Genomic DNA, 23,066 nt, shown 5'->3' with positions numbered 1-23,066 from the left:
AGTATGTAATCAGTAAAGAAGTGTCTTAGCTGAGGAAGCTATAAACCATCCATGATCCTTCCAGTGGAGGTGAATGTGTTGCTTGCTGCATGGATCCAAGAAAAAGCCCTTGTGGGCAGAGCTGGCCTGCAAGCCACAATTGACTTGTTTCTTGGCCATTAATGTTCAAGCCCTTGTAAGGTAACACATGAAATTGTCTGTAGTATTTCTTTCAATGATTCTCTTTGTAATCAGAGATGTTGCTTGCGTGTATGCACACTCTTTTGCTTTAGTCTCAGGAGTGTCTCATAACCATATGGTGGGGCAGTTGGATTAGTTTAGTTTCTTCTTTCTGCAGGCAAATAAACAACTTCTAACTGATAGTCAGATGGAGTTTTGCCTCTGAAGGTTTGTATGTTGGTGTCATTTTCTGCCAGAAATGCCAATCCATGTAGTTACCACAAGACAGTTTTCTAACTGTCAGTAACAACTTGATCTTCTGGGGTTGATATCCCAGATGGTCACAAGTATACAGATGTCATCAACAATATACGTTGTGAGCTTCTCTCCCCTACTTAATTTCTGTTTGAATTGTGGTTTTGGCACATTATAAGCAGCTAGGTTAACATTTATAAAGAGATCTGGCACTGAGAGAGTTCCTGTGAGAGGATGTCAAATACAGCAAAAATGCTTGTCCTCAACTTTTATTGCTCACATAGACAGCAGTTTAAAGTGTATCTAAATGTGCTTTTGGTAGATCAGCCAAAGCTTTTCCCAGGAGAGAGTTTTCACAGTCCCATCAAATTATCATTATTAGAAGGAACTGTCTGAAAGCCAGCAATCATTTGTGCTGCTGTAATTGGCACGGAAATCTCATCAAGAAACCTGTGCATAGCTCAAAAACCTTATGAAAGGGTGTTTTCTCTCTATGCATTTTGAAGTAAAACCAAACATCTGTATCAGTGGGTATTTCTTGAGTTCTGGAATGAATCATAGAATGGCTTAGATTGGAAGGGACCCTAGAGATTGTATACTCCAACCTCCCTGCCATGGGCAGGGATGCCTCTCAACCAGACTTTGTTACTCAGGGCTTCATCCAACCTGGCCTTGAACACCTCCAGGGAGGAGGCATCCACAACCTCTCTGGGCAATCTCTTGCAGAGTCTCACCACCCTTGTACTGAAAACTTCCTAAGATTTGGTCTAAATGTCCTCTCTCTCAGATTACAGCCATTCCTGCTTCTCCTATCACTAGACACCCTTATGAAAAGTCCCTCTCCAGCCTTCCTGTAAGTTCCCTTCACTTATTGTAAAGCAGCTCTAAGGTACCCCCCCAGAGTCTTCTCCAGCCTGAACAACCCCAGTTCTCTCAGCCTATCCCCATAGCAGAGGTGCTTCAGCCCTTGGGTCATTGTTGTGAGTCTCTTCTGGAAAATGGCATTGATTAGATCGTGTGGCTTTTTAAATGACAATAACACGTGGACACATTCCAAAAGGATGTAACTCAAACCCACTTTTTGTTTGGTTTTTTGAATTGGTTCCCTTCTGGTTTTAATTTAGAGAATTCTTTATTGCAGGCTCGAATCAATGCTAGGCTACAGCAGTATCGTGCCAAGGCAGAGCTGGCCCGTACCACCAGACCTCAGGCCTGGGTTCCCAGGGAGAAGCTACCGCGACCACTTACTAGCAGTGCTTCAGCCATACGTAAGCTCATGCGCAAGGCTGAGTTAATGGGAATCAGTACAGACATTTTCCCAGTGGATACTTCAGATACCAGTTCCAGTGTTGATGGGAGACGAAAACATAAACAGCCAGCTCTCACTGCTGATTTTGTGAATTACTACCTTGGTAAGGATGAAAATTGCATATTTCTCATAGTGAAAAATGATCACTGTGCTGCACTTGTACTGTTCTAATTTATTGGCTTTTTTATTTTACTTGTATTTCATTGTTATTAATAAATACACGTGAATTATGACTTCTTTTTATGTCAGGTATGTTACTGCTTGGTATCTACACAGAAAATGATTTTTAATAAGAGGTATTTATGAAAAGAGGAAAATCTGTCAAATATAAACAGGAGGCTAAACTGTTTTGCCAAGAAGGGAGTAGAAGCTTATGTACCTTTGGGTATAATTTTTTTTCTCTTAACATTTTCCTCCATTTCTACGTGGAATAATATGACTTTGGGACTCTTTAGTGGATGGCTGATTGGAGCTTATTATTTAAATAGCTCTAGTATTTATGCAGCAAAACATAAATGTTATGACTGTTCATTTTGCTCTATGTAATAAATCTGTGTACTATAGTTTTGTGTTTGTGTGTCATTACGATTTTATGCTTTTCACTGCTGCTTTTTATTCAGTGCATAAAACTTGAAAATATATCCAGGGATAAGAAATAATGCCATTTTCTTTTAAATAGAGAGGAATATGCGTATGATTCAAATCCAGGAGAATATGGCTGAACAGAAGAATATAAAGGATAAATTGGAAAATGAGCAAGAAAAGCTTCACGTGGAATATAACAAGGTGAAGGAAAAGTACTAAAACTTTGTACTGGTTTAGTGTTGCTGCTGTTAACTTTGATAGCATTTTGCCCACTCAGAAACAGAGAGGGACCTGGGTGTGCTGATCGACAGCCACCTGAATATGAGCCAGCAGTGTGCCCAGGTGGCCAGGAGGGCCAATGGCATCCTGGCCTGCATTAGGAATAGTGTGGCCAGCAGGAGCAGGGAGGTCATTGTGCCCCTGTACTCTGCTCTGGTTAGGCCGTACCTTCAGTACTGTGTCCAGTTCTGGGCCCCTCAGTTTAAGAAGGACATCGAAACACTTGAACGTGTCCAGAGAAGGGCAACAGGGCTGGTGAGAGGCCTTGAGCACAAGCCCTGTGGGGAGAGGCTGAGGGAGCTGGGATTGTTTGGCCTGGAGAAGAGGAGGCTCAGGGGTGACCTCATTGCCCTCTACAACTACCTGAGGGGTGGTTGTGGCCAGGAAGGGGTTGGTCTCTTCTCCCAGGCAACCAGCACCAGAACAAGGGGACACAGTCTCGAGTTGCGCTAGGGGAGGTTTGGACTCGAGGTGAGGAGGAAATTCTTCACCGAGCGAGTCATTCGGCATTGGAACGGGTTGCCCAGGGAGGTGGTTGAGTCATCATCCCTGGAGGCGTTCAAGAGGATACTGGATGTGGCACTTGATGCCATGGTCTAGTCATGGGGTCTGTGTTGATAGGTTGGACTCGATGATCCTCGAGGTCCCTTCCAACCTAAGTTATACTGTGATACTGTGACTTGGAAAGAAAGATACAAACTATTCTTTCTTTAATTCTTAAAAAGAGATTTCTTCTTTTTAAAACATTCTGTGGTCTGTCCTCCCTACACATGGAGAATCAGCTTCTACAGTGTCATTTATTAAGCGCTAACTGACCCCACTAGGATCTCCAGTATCAAATTGCACATGGACAGACATGTCTCTTTCATGACTGAATTATGGCTCCAGGCCTTTCTTTTTTTGTTTTGTTTTTCATGTGCACTTTGTTTGAGATTTTGAGACAGCACAGTTTGATTGATGTCTGTTTGTTGTGTTTTGTTTTCATTGAATCATAGAATGTTTTGTATTGGAAGGGATCTTTAAAGGTCATCTAGTCCAGCCACCCTGCAGTTATCAGGGACATCCTGAACTAGATCAGGTTGCTCAGATTCTCATCCAACCTGACCTTGAATGTTTCCAGGGATGGGGCTTCTACCACCAATCTTTTCAACTACCCCCATTGTAGAAAATGTCTTCCTTATAGCTAGCCTAAATCTACTCTCTTTTAGTTTGAATCCATCACCTCTTGTCCAGTTGCAATAGGTCCTGCTATAAAAAGATTGTCCCCATCTCTCTTACAAGCCCCTTTAAGTACTGAAAGGCCATTATAACGTCTGCCTGGATGTTTCTCTTCTTCATGCTGAATAGCCCCAACTCTGTCAGCCTTTCTCATATGAGAGCTCTTCCATCTATGATCATTTTTTTGCCCTCCTCTGCACCCCTTCTAACAGTTTTGTGCCTGTCAGAGCTGGACACAGTGCTCCAGATGAAGTCTCACCAGAGTAGAGGGGCAAAATTACCTCCCTCAACCTGCTAGCCACACTGCTTTTGATGCAGACGAATTAAAACTCTATTTGTCTGCAAGCACAGAAGTTCTATTGGGGGACTGTGTCAAAAGCCTTACAGAAGTCCAAATGCCATCCATAGCTCTTTCTTTGCCCTTGATGCAATCTCTTGTTTTGCTTGTGTGTTCTTTCTGAACCTGTTTACCTACTTTTTCCATCTTATTTCTATTAAATTGCTGAATGATTGCACTGGTCTGAGTTATATTGACACGAGTTCCATTGTGGTTTTGTTTTTCTTCTTTTCTTCAAAAATCTCCTTTAACCTTTTCAGCTGTGTGAGTCCTTGGAAGAGCTACAAAACATGAATGGAAAACTGCGAAATGAAGGGCAAGGCATTTGGGCTCTTCTGGGCAGAATCATTGGACAGGTTAGTTTTTGGTTTTCTTTTATCTCGTCTTTGTAGTTCATAGGCAGACCTAGTTTTCCAAGAATGGGCTTTTTTGTTTCTCTTTGTGACTTCTACAGGCAAATAAATTGATTTGCTCAGACTTTACTCTGGGGATATTCTATCTTGATTGAAATACCTTGACTTCTGCAAACCACCTACTGGGAACCTGCAGCTTAATTTTGTTGTAGCAGCGATCTTGTTTGTAAGATTCTTTCATTTGGTGTAACTGATTGACCTGTAATTTGTGATGAATCATCACATGAAGCATGAGTTAATCCTACCATTTTTATCCCCATGATGTCTTTAGTTACTTGGTAGGCTTCAGATGATATGGTAACTCTTCAAGGTGTAAGTCTTTAAAACTGCAGTATGTATGTGATGGGTTTTAAGTGGACAGAGCCAAATATTTTGGTTAAATGAATATAAATATGTAGGAGAGGAGAAGATTTGGATTACATCCTATTGCCAGCAATTATCTTTGTTCTCATTGATACTGATGGGGAAAACAGAGAAGTGTAGATTCTTGCAGTGTTTTGTTACATATTTTATGTCAAAGCTATAAATCACAGTGGGCATTTTGGGTGTTATAGACTGAAATTATTTCCAGTTAAGATATTAAGGAGTACTTTAAGTCACAGTTTTGCCCTGCCCTTGCGTACTGCTGAGTTTGTGCTGCTATTCAGAAACTGAAGCTTATCCTTTCTTTATGCAGAAATATTCTCAAAGTAGGCTAGTTAGTGCAGTTTTATTTGTCCACCTGTCTTTTCTACTTGTCTTCTGTCGTGAATCAAGATTATTTTTCCCCCTTCTTTTTAAGATGACTTCCAGAAAATGTTCCCAAATGTATTTTCTGGTGAAAATGATACTAAATAAAAAATAAAAAAGAAGTAGTACTTTAGTAGAATTCATTTACACAGCTTGCATGACAATTTTTTTTCCAGTTGGTTGAACAGATGCAGACCCATGGGGCTGCTCAGAAATGACTTTGATAGATGGTTGCTGTCTGAGAAGCTAGCATACTGCAGATTAGTAGAACCCCAAAGAGAATCTCGTCTGCTTTGTGGAGGACTTGGTCCAATAAGATAATTTTTCTAATTAACCTATCAAGCACCAGTGTAGTGAGGATGTTGGGGAAAATAAACTGCTTCAGTATTCTGTCAATTTTGTGAATTTGCCTTTGCTTCTTTAAGCTGCCTAGAAAAAGGCATCCTTGTCTATGCCTCTGTTTAGAGCCTGAAGGAAAAATTTAAAGGCTAGCATTTCTATGTGGTTGTTATTTATCGACTTGAAAGCAGGAATATAATGTGATTTTATTTTACAAAATCATAGTGAGATAAACATATGTAGTTGCTTCTGTCTGAAAAATACCTAGCTAAGCAATTTCACACTGAAAATTTGAGTCTTATTCTTCATGCATTGAGATTGCAGTCGTGTTCCTTAAAAGTCTCAAGACTCGTGTATTGTCTTTGTTCAAACCCAACAGAAATTGAACATCCCAGCAATTTTACGTGCTCCTAAGGAAAGGAAACCAAGTAAGAAGGAAGGAGGAACACAAAAGACATCTGCACTTCCAGCTGTACTTTATAGGCAAGTAATAAAGCCTTGATTGATTAGACACAACATCGAGTGAGTTACAGTTTCACAAAAGTGTTAGGAGAAAATTGTTTGCTTCAGTTTTGATTAACAAAATGCTTTGGAGTTGGTGGTGTATTTCACTTACTTCTGAAGCCTGACTTGAACAGCAGTCAGTTCTTCATCTCAGCTCACATCAGCAAGGTTGAGGTGTTGGGGTTTTTTTCTGATTTGACAAGGACAACAGGAATCAGTCTTTTTTCAGTGATGCTTAGTGACAGGACAAGGGGTAATGGGCATGAAATTGAACACAGGAATTCTGTCTAAACATGAGGAGGAACTTACTTAATTTAAGGGTGATGGAGCACTGGAAGAGGATGCCCACAGAGGTGGTGGAGTCTCCATCCCTGGAGACATTCAAAACCTGCCTGGACATGTTCCTTTTGTAGGTGAACTTGGCGTTGACAGAGGGTTTGACTTGGATGATCTCTAGAGATCCCTTCCAACCTCTACCATTCTGTGATTCTGTGAAAATGATACTACTAATAATTAAAGGAAATGTAATTTCTTATGAGTTGCTACATTGCCCAATGTAATGGCAGCACAGGTGTATTTCATTGTGCCTGCAGTATTAAACTAACCATTTGATTAAGATTGATAATAGCAGCATATGTTTTCTACTTAATCATTCGGATGGCACAGGTAGTGTTTTTCCCCTTGCACTGGTACATTTTGTTGAAGTGTGAGTGATTACCTGCTAGTTAGAAGTCCTAAAAATATCAGACTGAAAACCATTTTATTGTTAACTATATTAGGTCCCTTTTATACTTTACTGTAAATAGGTAGAAGCTTAAGAAGTAATTATGTGCTAAAGTGATGCATTCAAATTGACATTGCAACGTGTTTGTGTTGAAACTGGGGAACGTGCTGGGATGTATCATTAAATTTTTATGATTTCAATTGTAATTACAATGATTTTATGCTGTCTGCTTTAAAAGCTGTGGAATTTGCAAGAAGAACCATGATCAACACTTACTGCTACTGTGTGATACTTGTAAACTCCATTATCATCTTGGTTGCCTGGATCCACCTCTTACAAGGATGCCAAGGAAGACCAAAAACAGTTACTGGTAAGAATGCAATTGGTGTGTTGTCTTCTGCTATTTCTGTACTTAAACACAAACAGACCTGCCAGTGCCAAGTGGTTTAGACATTGCTGTAATGCAGTCTGAACTGAGTTTTTATTTATTTTTATTAGCAGTGATTTTTCAAGGGTAAAAAACCCAAAAGTTGTACAGATTTTTCTTATTACTAGTCACTGCATATGAGTATATTATAGCTTCAATTTTCTTAGTTTTCGAGGCCAGTTGTGATTATTAATGATGCTATATAATAATGGTAGGCAACTATAGGCTGCCTTCAGGACACTAATATGCAGCTCTCTGTCTGGATCTTTAGGAAAACAGTTGTAAATACTCAAACTTGTAACTAGTAGATGAGTTCATTGCAATATGGGAAATCTAGAATAGAATAGAATAAACCAGGTTGGAAGAGACCTTCAAGATCATCGTGTCCAACCTATCAATCAGTTGGATACATTTCTGTCTCACAACTCAAATCTACAATGGCAGCAGCATATGCATAACTATAGTTACTGCAGTTGCATTTCCATGAATTAAAATTCTTTTATAGTTTCATAGTTTCATTCAGGGTTGGAAGGGACCACAAGGATCATCTAGTTCCAACCCCCCTGCAACGGGTAGGGACACCCCACACTAGATCAGGCTGGCCAGAGCCTCATCCAGCCTGGCCTTAAACACCCCCAGGGACGGGGCCTCGACCACCTCCCTGGACAACCCATTCCAGGGTTTCACCACTCTCATGGTGAAGAACCTCCTCCTCACATCTAGCTTTTAGTGCTGCTGAAGCACAAAGAAAGATAAGAGGTACAATAGAGAACTGATAGTGTGGTAAAGGTGCTGATTTACCAACTGTCATAAAATCAGTTTGCTGCTGTGTTATGTTAACATTCTGCATGTTTCTTAACTCTGAAATGTGTTAGAAGCAGTTTTTGTCTGGCAAGAAGTTAGTGTACAGCATCTGCAGGAAGCATTGTCCCCTTGTCTGAACGTTAATAAGGTACTGAATCAAAATAGTAGAAGAATTCCTTCTAAAAATACAGTAACACTATTGCAATCAAGAAAAATTTGCCTCAATGTTTTGATTTTATTTTTTAACAACTTCCAGAGAACATTTACTTAAGTTATCTTCTTTGGGTTGTTTTGATGATTGTCTGCAGAACAAGATAACCAGTACATGAATTGACAGGTCTTGTCCATGATTTTGGTGGTGGGTTTTTTTTGGTGTTTGGTTTTGGTTTTGGTTTTTTGTATCTTTAACAGGACAAAACCTGGATTTTGCCCAGTAAATTTACTTAGTAAATTAATAGAGTTTTCCTTTAATAGCTGAAGATCCTGGAAAGGTTTTCACCATTACTAATATTTTTCTGAACCTAATTTTCCTTTAATTATTTAATGTAGTCTGTGATTTTGGACTTTCCAGTATTTCAAAGACATTTTGAGCTCTTTGGTCAAATTTACGAAGTATTTGTTACATGGAAACATTTTCTTCTTCTGCATTGGCACAGGAGGTTCTTAATTTTTGCTCTGCTTTTAAACCAAGTTGAAAAGGCTCACTAAAAGCCATCAGTCTAAAAGATGTAACACTACAGCTCCCTGTAGGCATTAAAGGCAGAATAGGTCAGGTTAGGTAGTAAAATTTAATTTCAAAGCTCTAACTTACCTTTATTGTGAATGTCATGCTTCAATTACATCTCAGATCACAAACTTAGCTTTTACTTCTAATTAGCTAAGGCATATTCTGAAGTGTGAGATTATAGCAGAGAAATTGAGCTGTACTGATTGGATTCTTTTCATCACTGAACATGCCTTTATTCTTTTCAGGATCAGTAGAGACCCTATAGAATGGACTTTTAATCTAAATTTGAGTTCAGCAGGTTTCCCCCCCCCTGCTGTTTTGAATAAAAAAAATAATCTTTTGATTAAGTTAAGAAGAAAAATGCAATATTATTTTTAATTTTTTTTATACAGGGGCCATGTACCTTTCAGGTATTTGTATAGGATATAATGGAAACTTAGCAAAAAGATAAGAAAATGAGATACAGTGGGAATTTCCTTGAAATGTTAGGCAGGTTGGAAGAGTTATTGAAAGTGCTATGAAAATGTTGAATAGAATCCTCTTTTAAAATAGTAAGCAGGTAACAGTTAAAATAAGGGTTTCTTAATTTTGACTTTGCAGTCTATTACCATTACTAATCCTTTACTCATCATTACTAATATGAGCCTTTGCAAAAGGTTTGGTGAATAGTCATATACTTAATCAATACATACCTATTTAAGCATGAGGAGCTTAGTATGATTTTTTTTCTCCCCTATATGCTTCATATTTTAAACTATGTTTGAGGATGCCAAATGATTCAGCTTGTGTGTGTAATGCTTTGTAGCTTAGTTAATAGTTTTCTTTTTTTGCCCATTTCGTGTATAGCATTTACTAGAAATTTCAATTTCACTATACAAAAAGGGACTTTGAAATTAATGAAATACACTGTTACATGTGAAGGTCAGAAAAAAAGAATATCTTTTTTAATATTTAAAAACCTAATTTGTTTGCACAAATTATTACTAGTTATCTCAATGCTTCTAAATATTTAAAGGAGGTAATGATTTTACTCTTAGTGAAACTATAAGAGAAACTGTAAGCTCTGGTGAGGAACAGTGTTTCAAAGCTTATTAGAAACTGGGTTCATGCACTTAATACTTAAAAATTTCCCCAGTTCAGAGCACTGACAATTTTCTCCAAGGTAAAATTTGTGCATCTTGAATATTATAGAAAGAAATTGTTTGTAACGTAGTAAGTTCAAAGCCTGTCCTCATTTCAGATGGATTTATTTTGAAAGGAAGAGCATAACAACTATTTTACATAATAAAACATGAAAGCATTAGTTTTTTTCTGGTTTGATGTGGTGCTTACAAAGTAGACAAGCAGTTCTAATCACAGTGTGTGGTGGGATGGAAGGGGTAAGGCTGAGAAGCCTCCTCCCTTCCCCCTTTGTAAAGTAAAAGGGAAAAAAAATTGAAGGGAAAGGAAAAAAAAACTCGCAAGCTGAATTAGCAAAGCAGTGGAGCTATATTTACAAAGCGATGTAGGGTTTGCAGGGGATTATTTACAAATTTACAATATCTACAATATATACAAAGATATACAACAGAGTAACACAGAAATGAGAGTGCCCCCCCCTCGGCAGAGAGGGGTCCCCCACCTCCGCTCTCCCCTCTCTCCCCCCTTTCCCCAGAGTGGGATAGGAAGAGAGAGAAAGAAAGAAGTTAAAAGCAGTTTTGTGTTAATTGGAAAAGAGTTAATATACAGGCCTGGTATCTTATCGGCCTCAAGGCCGAAGCCTTGGCAGAAAGCCCAGGACAGAAAGCTGTTGCCTGAAGAAGAGGCGGAAGCAAGACTGACTGAGAAGTGCTGGAAATGTCCAGTATAGTCCCAGCTCAGAAGTGCTTCCTCCCACTCGTCCAATGAAATTAGTTTAGACTATTCCTTCCGTTTACCAACTTCCGTCCACCATGTTCCCTTTCTTAAGGGGGCAACGTCAACCGGCCACAGTCCACCCCTTCTAAACAATTTCATTGGCCGTTCATCTTGTCCATCCAATCCAAAACGATATTTACAGTTCGTGAGTAAAGTTCATAGTCCATTCCGGCTATGCTCAGATGTAGATGATTCAAAAGTCCAAGAAAATCAGAAAATGAGAAAAATGGAAAACAGTTCATTTCTTCGCCGACGAAGCGAAGAAAAGGGAAACAGGGATTCTCAGGGTCTCTTAGTTGACTCAGGGCTCTCAGGGATCTCAGGGTTCGTGCACCGTAGATTCCTTGTTGACTCTTCCTCTGGACGCGATGTAGCTATACAACAGTTTGAAATTAACCTCTTTCAGCTAAAGTTAGATTTCTTTGTGGAATACACTGAATTTCACCATTCTCTTGCATCACCCAATAAGTGTGACCCGGACCTTCAGCTGAAACCACCCCTCGGACAGGCTTAGCCTCTCCTGAGGGTGAAAATACCCAAACAGTTTTACCTAACAGATTCTTTTCTCTAACAACAGGAACTCTATCACCTTCTACTTTCCGTAGCAAATCTGAATGTGCAGGTCCAGCTCGGTTCACTGAACCTCTACTATTTACCAGCCAGGTTGCTTGTGCTAAATGTTTTTCCCAGTTTTTCAAAGATCCACCTCCCATGGCTTTGAGAGTGGTCTTCAACAAACCATTGTAGCGTTCAATCTTCCCTGAAGCTGGTGCATAGTAGGGAATGTGGAATATCCACTCAATACCGTGCTCTTTTGCCCAGTTCTTTACAAGGTTGTTCTTGAAATGAGTTCCGTTGTCTGACTCAATCCTCTCTGGAGTTCCGTGTCTCCACAGGATCTGTCTCTCCAGACCGAGAATGGTGTTGCGTGCAGTTGCATGTGGAACTGGATAAGTTTCCAACCATCCAGTGTTTGCCTCTACCATAGTAAGCACGTATTGCTTACCAGAACGAGAACGTGGTAGAGTGATGTAGTCAATCTGCCAAGCTTCACCATACTTGTACTTGGACCATCTGTCACCATACCACAAGGGCTTAAGTCGTTTTGCCTGCTTAATAGCAGCACAAATGTCACAGTCATGGATGACTTGCGTGATAGCATCCATGGAAATGTCTATGGATCTGTCACGAGCCCATTGGTATGTTGCATCTCTGCCTTGATGTCCTGACGAATCGTGAGCCCACCGAGCTAAGAATATCTCACCTCGGTGTTTCCAGTCGAGATCAAGATTAGAGTCCATGTCTACTTGAGAAACTCTTGCAGCTAGATCTGCCTGATGGTTGTGTTGCTGTTCCTCAGTAGCTTTGCTCTTAGGAATGTGAGCATCGATGTGTCTCACTTTCACTGGAATTCTCTCGATTCGATCAGCAATGTCCTGCCATAGGTTGGCTGCCCAAATGGGTTTTCCTTTCCTCTGCCAACCACTCTTCTTCCACTTCTTTAGCCAACCCCATAGAGCATTGGCTACCATCCATGAGTCGGTGTAGAGATAAAGCTTTGGCCATCTCTCACGTTCAGCCACGTCGAGAGCTAGCTGGACAGCTTTTACCTCTGCGAACTGACTGGATTCTCCTTCTCCATCTTTCGCCTCTGCAACTCGGCGTGTTGGACTCCACACTGCAGACTTCCACCTTCGCTTGTTTCCAACAAGATGACAGGAACCGTCTGTGAACAAAGCATATTTCTTTTCATCATCAGAAAGGTCATTGTAAGGAGGAGCTTCCTCAGCACGAGTTACTTTCTCCTCTGGAGGTTTGGCACAGTTGATACCTTCAGGCCAACTTGAGATCACCTCCACTAGACCAGGTCTTTCAAGATTTCCCATTCGAGCTCTCTGTGTTATCAGAGCCATCCACTTGGACCATGTTGAGTCTGTGGCATGATGTGGTGTGGATCCTTTGCCTTTGAACATCCAATTCAAAACTGGTAATCTGGGAGCTAGAAGAAGTTGTGATTCAGTTCCAATCACTTCAGAAGATGCTTTTACTCCTTCATAGGCAGCTAAAATTTCTTTCTCTGTTGGAGTATAATTAGCCTCTGAACCTCTGTAACCTCGACTCCAGAAACCAAGAGGTCGTCCACGTGTCTCACCTGGAGCTTTTTGCCACAAGCACCAGGTTGGACCATTGTCACTTGCAGCCGTGTACAAAATGTTCTTAATGTCTGGACCATCTCGGACAGGTCCCAGACCCATTGCTTGAATTACCTCTTGCTTTATCTGGTCAAAGGCTGCTTGTTGTTCAGGTCCCCAGTGGAAATGGTTTCTCTTTCGAGTCACATCATACAGAGGTTTCACAATCTGACTGTATCCAGGAATGTGCAGTCTCCAAAATCCCACTATCCCCAAGAAACGTAGGGTCTCTTGTTTGTTTGTGGGACTTGCCATGGTAGAGACTCTATTTACCACATCCACTGGAATGTGTCGGCGTCCATCCTGCCATCGCACTCCCAGAAACTGAATCTCTGTGGTAGGTCCTTTCACCTTGTCTCGCTTGATGGCAAAACATGCATTCAGAAGAATGTCAATGATTTTGTTACCTTTCTCGAAGACTTCCTCAGCAGTTTTACCCCAGACGATGATATCATCGATGAACTGGATGTGTTCTGGCGCACCGCCTTTCTCCAGAGCATCGTGGATCACTGCATGACAGATGCTTGAGCTGTGGATCCAGCCCATTGGTAGCCTGTTGAAAGTGTACTGGATTCCTCTCCAGGTGAAAGCAAACTGAGGCCTGCATTCCTCTGCTATGGGAATAGAGAAAAATGCATTAGCAATGTCTATGGTAGCATACCATTTGGCCTCTTTGGATTCCAGCTCATACTGCAGTTCCATCATGTCTGGTACTGCTGCACTCATAGGTGGTGTTACTTCATTTAGGGCTCGGTAGTCTACTGTCAGACGCCAGTCTCCATTCTGCTTCCGCACAGGCCACACTGGACTGTTGAAAGGTGAATGAGTTTTGCTGACGACTTTCTGACTTTCCAACTGACGAATCAGATTCTGAATGGGCAACAAAGAGTCACGGTTGGTTCTGTACTGTCTGTGATGCACAGTCTGAGAAGCAACCGGCAATTTAATGTCCTCTATCTTATGTTGTCCCACAACTGCAGATTCATCAGAAAGTTCAGGTCTGGCAGACAGCTTCAATTTTTGTCCATCAATTTCTATTGAAGCTACTCCAAAAGCCCATTTGTAACCTCTAGGGTCCTTGAAACGCCCTTCTCTCAGAAAATCAATTCCCAAAATACAAGGTGCGTCAGGTCCGGTCACAACTGTATGCTTCTTCCATTGTTTACCAGTTAAACTTATATTAACCTCTACCTTACTTAACTCTTGAGATCCACCAGTGACTCCCAGAATAGTTATAGACTCTGATCCCTGATAATTTGATGGTATTATGGTGCACTGAGCTCCTGTGTCAACCAAGGCCCTGTACTTCCGAAATTGTGAAGTGCCAGGCCACTGGATGTACACATCCCAATAGATTCTATTATCTCTGTTATCCCTCTCCTCCCCCTGGCGGGAGGCAGGGCACCCCTAGTTATGGGGAACATGCGCACATGTGCATTGCACATATTGTGCAGGGTTATAACTTTGCATGTTATAACTGGAGCCACTGTTGGAGCCATAAGAGTCGTTCTGGGGAACTGTGGAAGTAACAGCTACCCTTCTGGTATTGCTACCTCGGGTTCTGCCACTTTGCAATTCCCTCAGTCTCCTGAAAAGATTAGAAGTTGGTTGGCCATCCCAGCGGTTCATGTTCTCACCAAACTGATCACGCAGAGTTATCCAAATAGTTCTACGTGATTGCCTTGGTGGTCTGTTTTGGAATGACCTGTTTTGGAATGTCCTGTTTTGGAATGCCCTCCTTGGAGGACGTGTATTCCTCACAGATGAAACTTGTACCCACCTGGAGGAAGAATTGAAATTATCCTTCTGTGCCAATTGGGATATGGAATTTCTAAATTCATCTTTTAACTCTCTTATGCAATTCTGTATATCACCAGACATAGTTTTAATGGCCGAAACCAAAGAACCACGTGTCATGCTATCCTCCAATTGTCTCATTTGATCACTAAATTGGCCAACCGTGGGAGAAGCTCCACCATAACTTCTTGACACAATTCTGCTTGCCAGAATGTTTGCATAATTAGAAGGAGCAAGTTTGATGATCTTTTTAGCAAGACCAATACCCACAGGAATGTCATCAGGATTCAGAGTTTCATGTTCACCATAGAGTAGCTCTCTAACAGCAAATTCTCTCAAGCGCTTAATTCCCTCATCTATGGTAGTCCAGGGTTTAGGATTCCAGGGAAGATCATCTCGGGAAGGGTATCTCAGGGCAACCGCTATTAAAAGGCGTATCCACAGATTAACCTTACCGAGAGCTTCGCCTAGATGTCTATCTATTCCATTGTCCCTTGAGAGAGTTCCTAATTGAGCTGCTGACTTGTCTCCAACTGTTAGAGCTGAAGCACCTGTATCATAACACCTACTAAGCCAAGCTAGAACTGGCTCCTTATCTGCCCTGGTGAAATCTTTACGGACATTTCTCAATTCCTCCCGTGGTGACGAACAGTCCGTAATATCATCTTCATCTTCATCTCCCTGAATTCTTTGCCCGTAAAATCCTGCTGTCATTCTCCTAAGGATCTCTTTAAGCTGAGAACCACCTTTGCCAGCTGCTTTCCTAGCTTCATCTCTATCCTGCTTTGATCTCACTAGGTTAGCTAGATCTTTAAAACAAACCTTCTCTTCCTCCTGAGCAGGATCTTTTAGAGTAGAGGGCCCCTCACCAGGATCAGTCTCCTCCTCTTCTTCTCCATCTTTGCCCTTTCCAGCTCTAGTCTTTAAAGGAGCCATCTTGACTGGAGCTGTGTTTGCATTTACAGCCACCTTAATGGAAGCTGACAGGTCCTGAGATAAATCAGCTGCTGGGGCAGTGACTTCCGGTCCCACTGAGGGAGTGGGTGGAAGTGACGTTGCTCCATTGCTGGCCAATGGAGAAGAAGAAGAAGGAGAAGGAGTGGGAGAAGGAGTAGGTGCCATGTTGATACCAGCCGATGCCCTTGGCTGCTTGCTAGAATCAGCAAAGTCATTTAGAGCTGCCTTACCAATTAACTTTTTAGCCTTCTTTTTAACTGACACGGGTTCTCCACAGTCCTCATCACTAGATGACTCTGGGACTGATCGAGAGCCACGGCGTTTCCTTTTTGATCTAGTTTTAATAACAAAACAAGCTCTGGATATCTTTCTCTCTCGCCGCAGAGAGAACAGTAAATATGCAATTACCATCACCAGCAACAGATTTATACACATCAAATAAATCACTTTTGGATCCCAGGCATCACCTAAAGTTACTGTCTCCTCAGGCGGAATCTTAAAACTCTTTATCTCAATTGGGAGAGTGGTGGAGGTAACATTCCTGTATCTCACTGGCCATAATAAATTAATACATTTTCCATACCATAATTTAACTCTATACATAACCCACATATAAATTGTCCGCACCAAATATTTACCCAGGTAATCCAGAATCAAACCCAAACAATACCTGTAAATCAGAGCCCCAAAAATTGAAAAGAATAATCGCTCCACAAACCACAATATCTTCATGTTTGCTAATTCAGCTAGAAAACACTAAATCAATCAAATAATAAATTGAACTAATTATCTGCCGCACGTTGGGTACGCCAATAAAAAAAAATGTGGTGGGATGGAAGGGGTAAGGCTGAGAAGCCTCCTCCCTTCCCCCTTTGTAAAGTAAAAGGGAAAAAAAATTGAAGGGAAAGGAAAAAAAAACTCGCAAGCTGAATTAGCAAAGCAGTGGAGCTATATTTACAAAGCGATGTAGGGTTTGCAGGGGATTATTTACAAATTTACAATATCTACAATATATACAAAGATATACAACAGAGTAACACAGAAATGAGAGTGCCCCCCCCCTCGGCAGAGAGGGGTCCCCCACCTCCGCTCTCCCCTCTCTCCCCCCTTTCCCCAGAGTGGGATAGGAAGAGAGAGAAAGAAAGAAGTTAAAAGCAGTTTTGTGTTAATTGGAAAAGAGTTAATATACAGGCCTGGTATCTTATCGGCCTCAAGGCCGAAGCCTTGGCAGAAAGCCCAGGACAGAAAGCTGTTGCCTGAAGAAGAGGCGGAAGCAAGACTGACTGAGAAGTGCTGGAAATGTCCAGTATAGTCCCAGCTCAGAAGTGCTTCCTCCCACTCGTCCAATGAAATTAGTTTAGACTATTCCTTCCGTTTACCAACTTCCGTCCACCATGTTCCCTTTCTTAAGGGGGCAACGTCAACCGGCCACACAGTGTAAAATGCTTCTATTTAAATATGTGGAATTTTTCAGTTTCTTAGCTTCATGACCTTTGCTTCATATGGTGTTCAGTGTTTCTCCAGGTTTTGCCACCATATTTCACAAGTTTCCATCTGCCAGGCCCCTCAATTAATGCACATTTAGATTTTTTTGATGTGTAAAGCTGCAGCATAAAGAATCATCATAATAATTTCATCATTTCAACTAAATTTTGGGGGAAGTAGCAAAGTCATCTTTGTTTTCATTGCCACTTCACTAAACCCAACTCTGTCTCCAAACTCTCCCTTCCTCCTGGTCTTCTCTTCCTAAGAGTGGTGGTTTAGGTTGGAAGGGACCTTGAAGATCATCCAACCTGCTTTGCATTGACAAGCAAGGCCTTGAGCAAGCTGGTCTAATGTAGATGTTCACTTTTTCACTTTGTGAATTTCTCTCTTCAAGGCCTCATGCTATCAGGTTCTAAAACTTCATCAGTGGAAAGCACACTTTGGTATTTGGGGTTTACTAAAGCCCTGAAATAAAGCCCCGCCTGTAGGCTCACAAGTTTCTTCAAGCTGCCTGTGCTCAAAAATTGTCATGTCACCAGGCAATGCAGTAACATTTGCATCATGCACTTACACAAAACGGTAATAGCTTGTACCAGTAATGCATTGTGAAATTTAGTAGTGTGTGTTCCTTCTCGCTTAAGTGTTCTTGCCTTTTGAGCTGAGAAGATCTGTTTGGTTTGTGAGATTGGGAAGCTACCCCTGGTTCTTGTATCAAGTCAAATTAAAAACAACCACATCATGCAGTTTTCTTTCTGCTGCAGGTTGTTAGCAATTAATCAAAGATTTTATGACTAAAAGGTTTCAAATCATCACTGAGAATTCTTAATGGATCAAGCATTTCTAGTAGTTTTCAGTAATAGACGTATTACTGCCTACCACTCATTTTTCTCTGAGTCCAGATTAGGCAAGTCCAGACTAAAAAGAAAACAATGTATGTGTACAGAAGTTGAATATTTGGCACCCTTTCTCCTGTTAATTTGCATGGGGTGCATGGTAGTGCTTGCTAATTTGAAATAGTTGGAAAGGTGACCCATTCTGGTGGGTTCTCTATTTACCAATTGTCCTTGAAGAGGTGACATGAAATAAGGATGATGTTGAGTGCAGCCAAAAGGAAGTAGAGTCGTATGGTTGTTTTTTGTGAATGTATTTGGAATGAACAGCAGAATGGAAAAAGAGTTCCTTAAATTCAAGAACCCCATTGAAATAAGCCATAATAGGAGCTGAAAGTTAGAAGATTGTTTCCAAGTCAGAGGAATGTGTGTCTGTAATAGCTTTTCTGTGGGCCCTATGGGAGCCAGCAACCAAACTACTTTATAGCTGGGGCTTGACTGCTTTATAATAGGGTTGCTAAGATCTGGTTGTCTGTGATAGCAGAGGCTATTCCAGTAAATGAAGAGGTTGCTTCTAAGTTCATGTTCATAATTTTCCTTTTTCCCCCTCACCTTTGGTGTATTTGTGAAGCTTTGTTCTGCCATTCACACCACCCTTTGAACACATCCCCGCTATTCATACTGTGATTCTGCTGCTTTCTTTTTGTAGATTTAATTTTTTCAAATTTTGCTTGCTGTGACACTTGGACTACTTGTTTCAGAGCAAGCTTGGTCATCAAAAAAGGAATTTCTAAACCTTGCATGCAGTACCTCATCTGATGGAGATTTTTCCTCTCTTCTTCAATAATATTAAAGCTAAAATATTTTATTTATTTATATTCAAGTAGGGCTCTAAAGTGCTCTGCTGATCTGGTTGCTAATAGCATTTTCTTAGCAAGGTTCTGATTGTGATTTTGCACTTTTTCAGAAACTCCATAGACATTTCTTTCAACTCAGTGTTCCAAGTTTTTTAATGTACATCTCCAGCTTCTGTATCTGTGTCTCCAAACTATTATGTTTTCAGATTTAAAACACACTCTCTTAATAAAATGCATAACACTAATTTCCATAACTGACATGTCTTCTAGATCCTTGCCACTAAACAGTGTTCTCATCAGAGTGAATCCAGCAGTGTGTCATTGTAAAGGTTGAACTGCAGCAACAGTTACTGATTACAGGATTACTGATCAGTGGGACAGCATTAAAAATAATGGGGATGTGGTAGGGTGCAAATGTTGAAATAGGGTGCATCTTTCTTGAGGATTAAATACTACTTCTTCGGTTTTCAGAAGTTTAATGACGGGGGGGAAAAACCCAACCGTAAGAAATCTTGTTCATTTTTTGCTTAGGAATTTAAATTCCCATGTGTTTAAGAGGTTCTTTCAGGTATCCATTTGCTTTCTTGACTTTTGAGTTTTAAATGCCTTTTTGACTGCAGTTTTAATAGAAAATATTCTGCCTTGCAGGCAATGTTCAGAGTGTGACCAGGCAGGTAGCAGTGACATGGAGGCTGATATTGCCATGGAAACCTTACCAGATGGGACCAAAAGATCAAGGAGGCAGATTAAGGAACCAGTTAAATTTGTTCCTCAGGATGTGCCACCGGAACCGAAGAAAATTCCAATCAGAAACACGGTAAATGATAGTTCAGTTGTCATGATGCAGTTCATGTTCATAGGAATTTAGTTTAAAATGGCCTGTTTTGAACATTTTGAATTACAGGTTTTCAAATGGATTCGTAGTCTGTTATTGATTCCCTTTCTGCTGTTTAATGCTTTATTACTGGTGTTAAAGCTTTGCTGAAGTAAAAAGTCTGGGAAACATGTTACTGAACAAGTTTTTCCTTTTACCTGGGTTACACATTGCAGAATAAGAGAAAATTCAGTTTGCCCTGAAACATTGCCTTTACAGCTGAGAACCTCTCTGTAGGGGAGAAACTTTTATTACTTTTTTTTTCCTTTCTTTTGAGATGAAGTTCCCTTCACTATCTGTAAGAACAGAAAGGTTCTTATAACTGTCTGTGTAGGTTGAACTGACTCTTATGCTGTTCACACAGAAAGAAGAATTATCTCGTGTTCCTGCTTACTGAACCCTTTGCATCTCTTCTCCCTTTTTATTTATTTCTTCTCCCAGTTTTTATACCTATTGCAGTGGTAGTAAGGGTTGGGGATTCATGATTGTGGAACTGAAAAAAAACCTGAATGTGTTGCAGGAAAGACATTCATAGTAGTAATAAACATATAGTAGTAATAAACATATAAGGTATATGTTAATAAACATATAAGGTATGATATAAGGTATTGTAAAGAAATTCATAGGAATGCAAGATTGTTTTTTCCTGAGGCCTGTGTAATAACTGCCAAGCCTCTTCATTGCTACATGGAGCGATGTCTGATGGCTCTGAAGTAAATTCCATTATCTCTGTAAGTAAAGTTGACTAGCATAAGTATCACTTCTTACAATTAAGTGCATTTAAGATCAGTTTTCCAGTTTAGCAGCATCTGCAAACTGACCTTTTCTGGCCTTTTTGTCCTCTCTCTTCTGTTTCAGTACTCCAAACCTGTTTGCTTTGGAGGAAATTAAAAAGAAGAGAAGACAGTCTGAGGTTTCAAACTCTGTTACATGTTTAAGTCTTAGAAACAGTGTGCTCACGTTAACAGCCAGATTCAGTGATAGTATACCATGACAGCAGGAATGTGGCAAAATATTTGCTTTTCTAGAAAATAAATCATAGAATTGTTATATGGGAAAAGACTTCAAAAATCATCAAGCCCAACTGTTTAAAAATAAGTTTCCAGGAGAATGGAATAAAAAAAAAGGGGAAAATTGTAATTCTATGTAATTAAACTTCATGCTTGATGCATTCCTCCTTATAAGCATACTTCTATTTACTGCTATTTCTTTTCATCTGTCAGTTCCTTTTGTATTACTGAAAGCTTTGCAGAAAATCAAATTGTTATTTCAGAGAGATATTTTGAATAGTAGTGAAAGGTAGCATTTAAGGTAGTCACTTCAAGTCTGTATTGAGTGAGTGTGCCATCTGGTGTCTATATACCTGTCCCTACCTTCATTTTAAACAATTTTGTGCCTGTTTGTTACCATTAGTTTTTTTTTCCTGCCTTCTAATGAAGCAAAGGAAGTCAAAGTGATTTTTTTGTGCAGCTGGCTCACTAACTTTCTCATTGGCAAAAGATGTTTATAGCATTGTACTCTTACTGAGGATTGGGTGACATCAAGGATGAAAAACTACTGCCTTAGCAAATGGTCAGAGTTTGTGTTGAACAGAGGATGGTCACATTGTCATTGCAACTGCAACCTGTGTGTTGTTTTTTTTGTCTCAGACTTTTGAAAATCTATAGTTTCCATGGTCTTGATTTTGCAGTGGTAGGTAGTAGTGGAAGTTTTCCCAGTTCTGTTTTGTGAGAGTGTTCTGCTCTGCTTATATTTCAGATCAAAGACATCTTTTGTTCTGTAGTAATGAAATGACTCCTTGCCATGACCTCGTTGTTTGTAATGTTTCCGTAGCGTTCTCATAGTTATGAGATTGGATATCCATCGTGTTTGGTCTCTTGTTGTCCAGGGTAGAACATGTGTAGTTTGGAACTTGTCCTAATATGTCCTCACTTTAGTTGGGGAATATAAGAAGGACTTGGGGATATTGTTTGAAATGTGGTTTGAATGTAGTAGAGAAGTACAGGATCACAGGATGTTAGGGGTTGGAAGGGTCCTCTGTAGCTCTTCAAGTCTAACCCCCCTGTCAGAGCAGGACCATAAAATCTTGTGCAGGTCACAGAGAAGGAGACTCCACAACCACTCTGGGGAGCCTGTTCCAATGCTCTGTGACCATTACAGTAAAGAAGTTCTGCCTCACACTGAGGTGGAACTTCCTGTGCTGTAGGTTACATCCATTGCCCCTTGTCCTGTTGTAGGGCATAAGCGCAAAGAGGCTGTCCCTTCCTTCATGACACCCAGCCCTCAGATATTTGTAAGGCACATGTTCCAGTAAGAAGTCTCTAGAGAAGGGGAGGAAAAGCAATGTGATGGTATAATATTAGGAAGTCAAATTTGACTAGTTTGGCTGGGCTTGGCATCTGCTGTTACTGTTACTGCTATTTAAGGGTCCTGTTTGTGATGGGTTATGAAGTGAAAAGGTTGTATGTACTTTGTGTGTCATGATTATGACCTGGACTTAAGTTAGTCTAATTTTCTGGGATAGTGAACCTCGTACAGGATTAGGTAAAGGTTTATAATTAATTTTTATCAGAAATATTAGATTGCCAGTGTAGTAACCAGAATGTGTCTGCATGGTAATTCCATTGATGCTTTGGGATCTAAAGTTCAGTGGCTGGAATCGTCATTAATAGCAGGGAAGTATCTGAGTACATAGCACCCTTACCTCTTGTATGAGTGCACACTGAATGAATTCCAGAGTTGTTCAGGTACAGATGTTAGGATGCCATGCAGCCAGACCACTAAATAACAACATTTGGAATGAGTCTTTTACTTCTATATAGATGGGAAAGGATATAGATACATATTTTAAACCACATTGCATTCTTTGAACTTTGGGTTTATTCCTGTTTTAAGGAGTCATCCTGTAGCAGTTGCCATGTATGGATTGCATTTGTCTAATCTAGATCTACCTGTGTGTTGTTCTGGACTGAGTTGTCCATTCCAAATGGTAGATACCTGCCTGTTGCAATGAAAAAAAAAAACCCTGCTGGGACAGCACTGGCATTAATGGGGATTTTGCCTGGGTGCTGATAACAGGATTGTTTGCTTTCAACTTAGCTATCTGAGAACTTTGGATGTGCAGGGACAAGTTACACAAAACTGACTCCTTTTTGTGAGAGAGATACTTTAGGAATAAAAAAAATCTCTGCCTTTGTGTGCATCTCATACTGGGTTAACATCTCTCTTTGCAAGTATGTTCTGAACATGAGCATGTTTATCTCAGTTGTATTTACCAGAGGACATATATAAAATAACACTGCTCCTGGAGGCTTTTCCTTTACAAGAAATCTTAAATTTTAAATTATTTATGACAAGTACCTGCAGCTC

General features: G+C 40.4%; 1 protein-coding gene across 6 annotated transcripts in view; it reads left to right on the top strand.

The window, feature by feature from the left end:
* The window catches only part of PHF14 (PHD finger protein 14), a 156,663-nt gene that overhangs the window by 35,044 nt on the left and 98,553 nt on the right, over positions 1 to 23,066 (top strand). For all 6 annotated transcript variants that reach the window (XM_068152523.1, XM_068152524.1, XM_068152528.1 and 3 more), the window contains exons 9-14: positions 1,556 to 1,826; positions 2,403 to 2,509; positions 4,403 to 4,498; positions 6,003 to 6,106; positions 7,090 to 7,221; positions 19,472 to 19,640. In XM_068152523.1, coding sequence (XP_068008624.1) covers positions 1,556 to 1,826; positions 2,403 to 2,509; positions 4,403 to 4,498; positions 6,003 to 6,106; positions 7,090 to 7,221; positions 19,472 to 19,640 — 879 coding nt within the window. The remainder of the gene's footprint in view (positions 1 to 1,555; positions 1,827 to 2,402; positions 2,510 to 4,402; positions 4,499 to 6,002; positions 6,107 to 7,089; positions 7,222 to 19,471; positions 19,641 to 23,066) is intronic.

This window comes from Melanerpes formicivorus, unplaced genomic scaffold (assembly GCF_026170545.1).
Source record: "Melanerpes formicivorus ecotype bairdi unplaced genomic scaffold, bMelFor1.0.p_v2 SCAF_23, whole genome shotgun sequence".
In the NCBI taxonomy this organism is placed as follows: Eukaryota; Metazoa; Chordata; class Aves; order Piciformes; family Picidae; genus Melanerpes; species Melanerpes formicivorus.
Note: the sequence above shows the minus strand (reverse complement) of the source record. Positions and strands in the feature narration are given on the sequence as shown.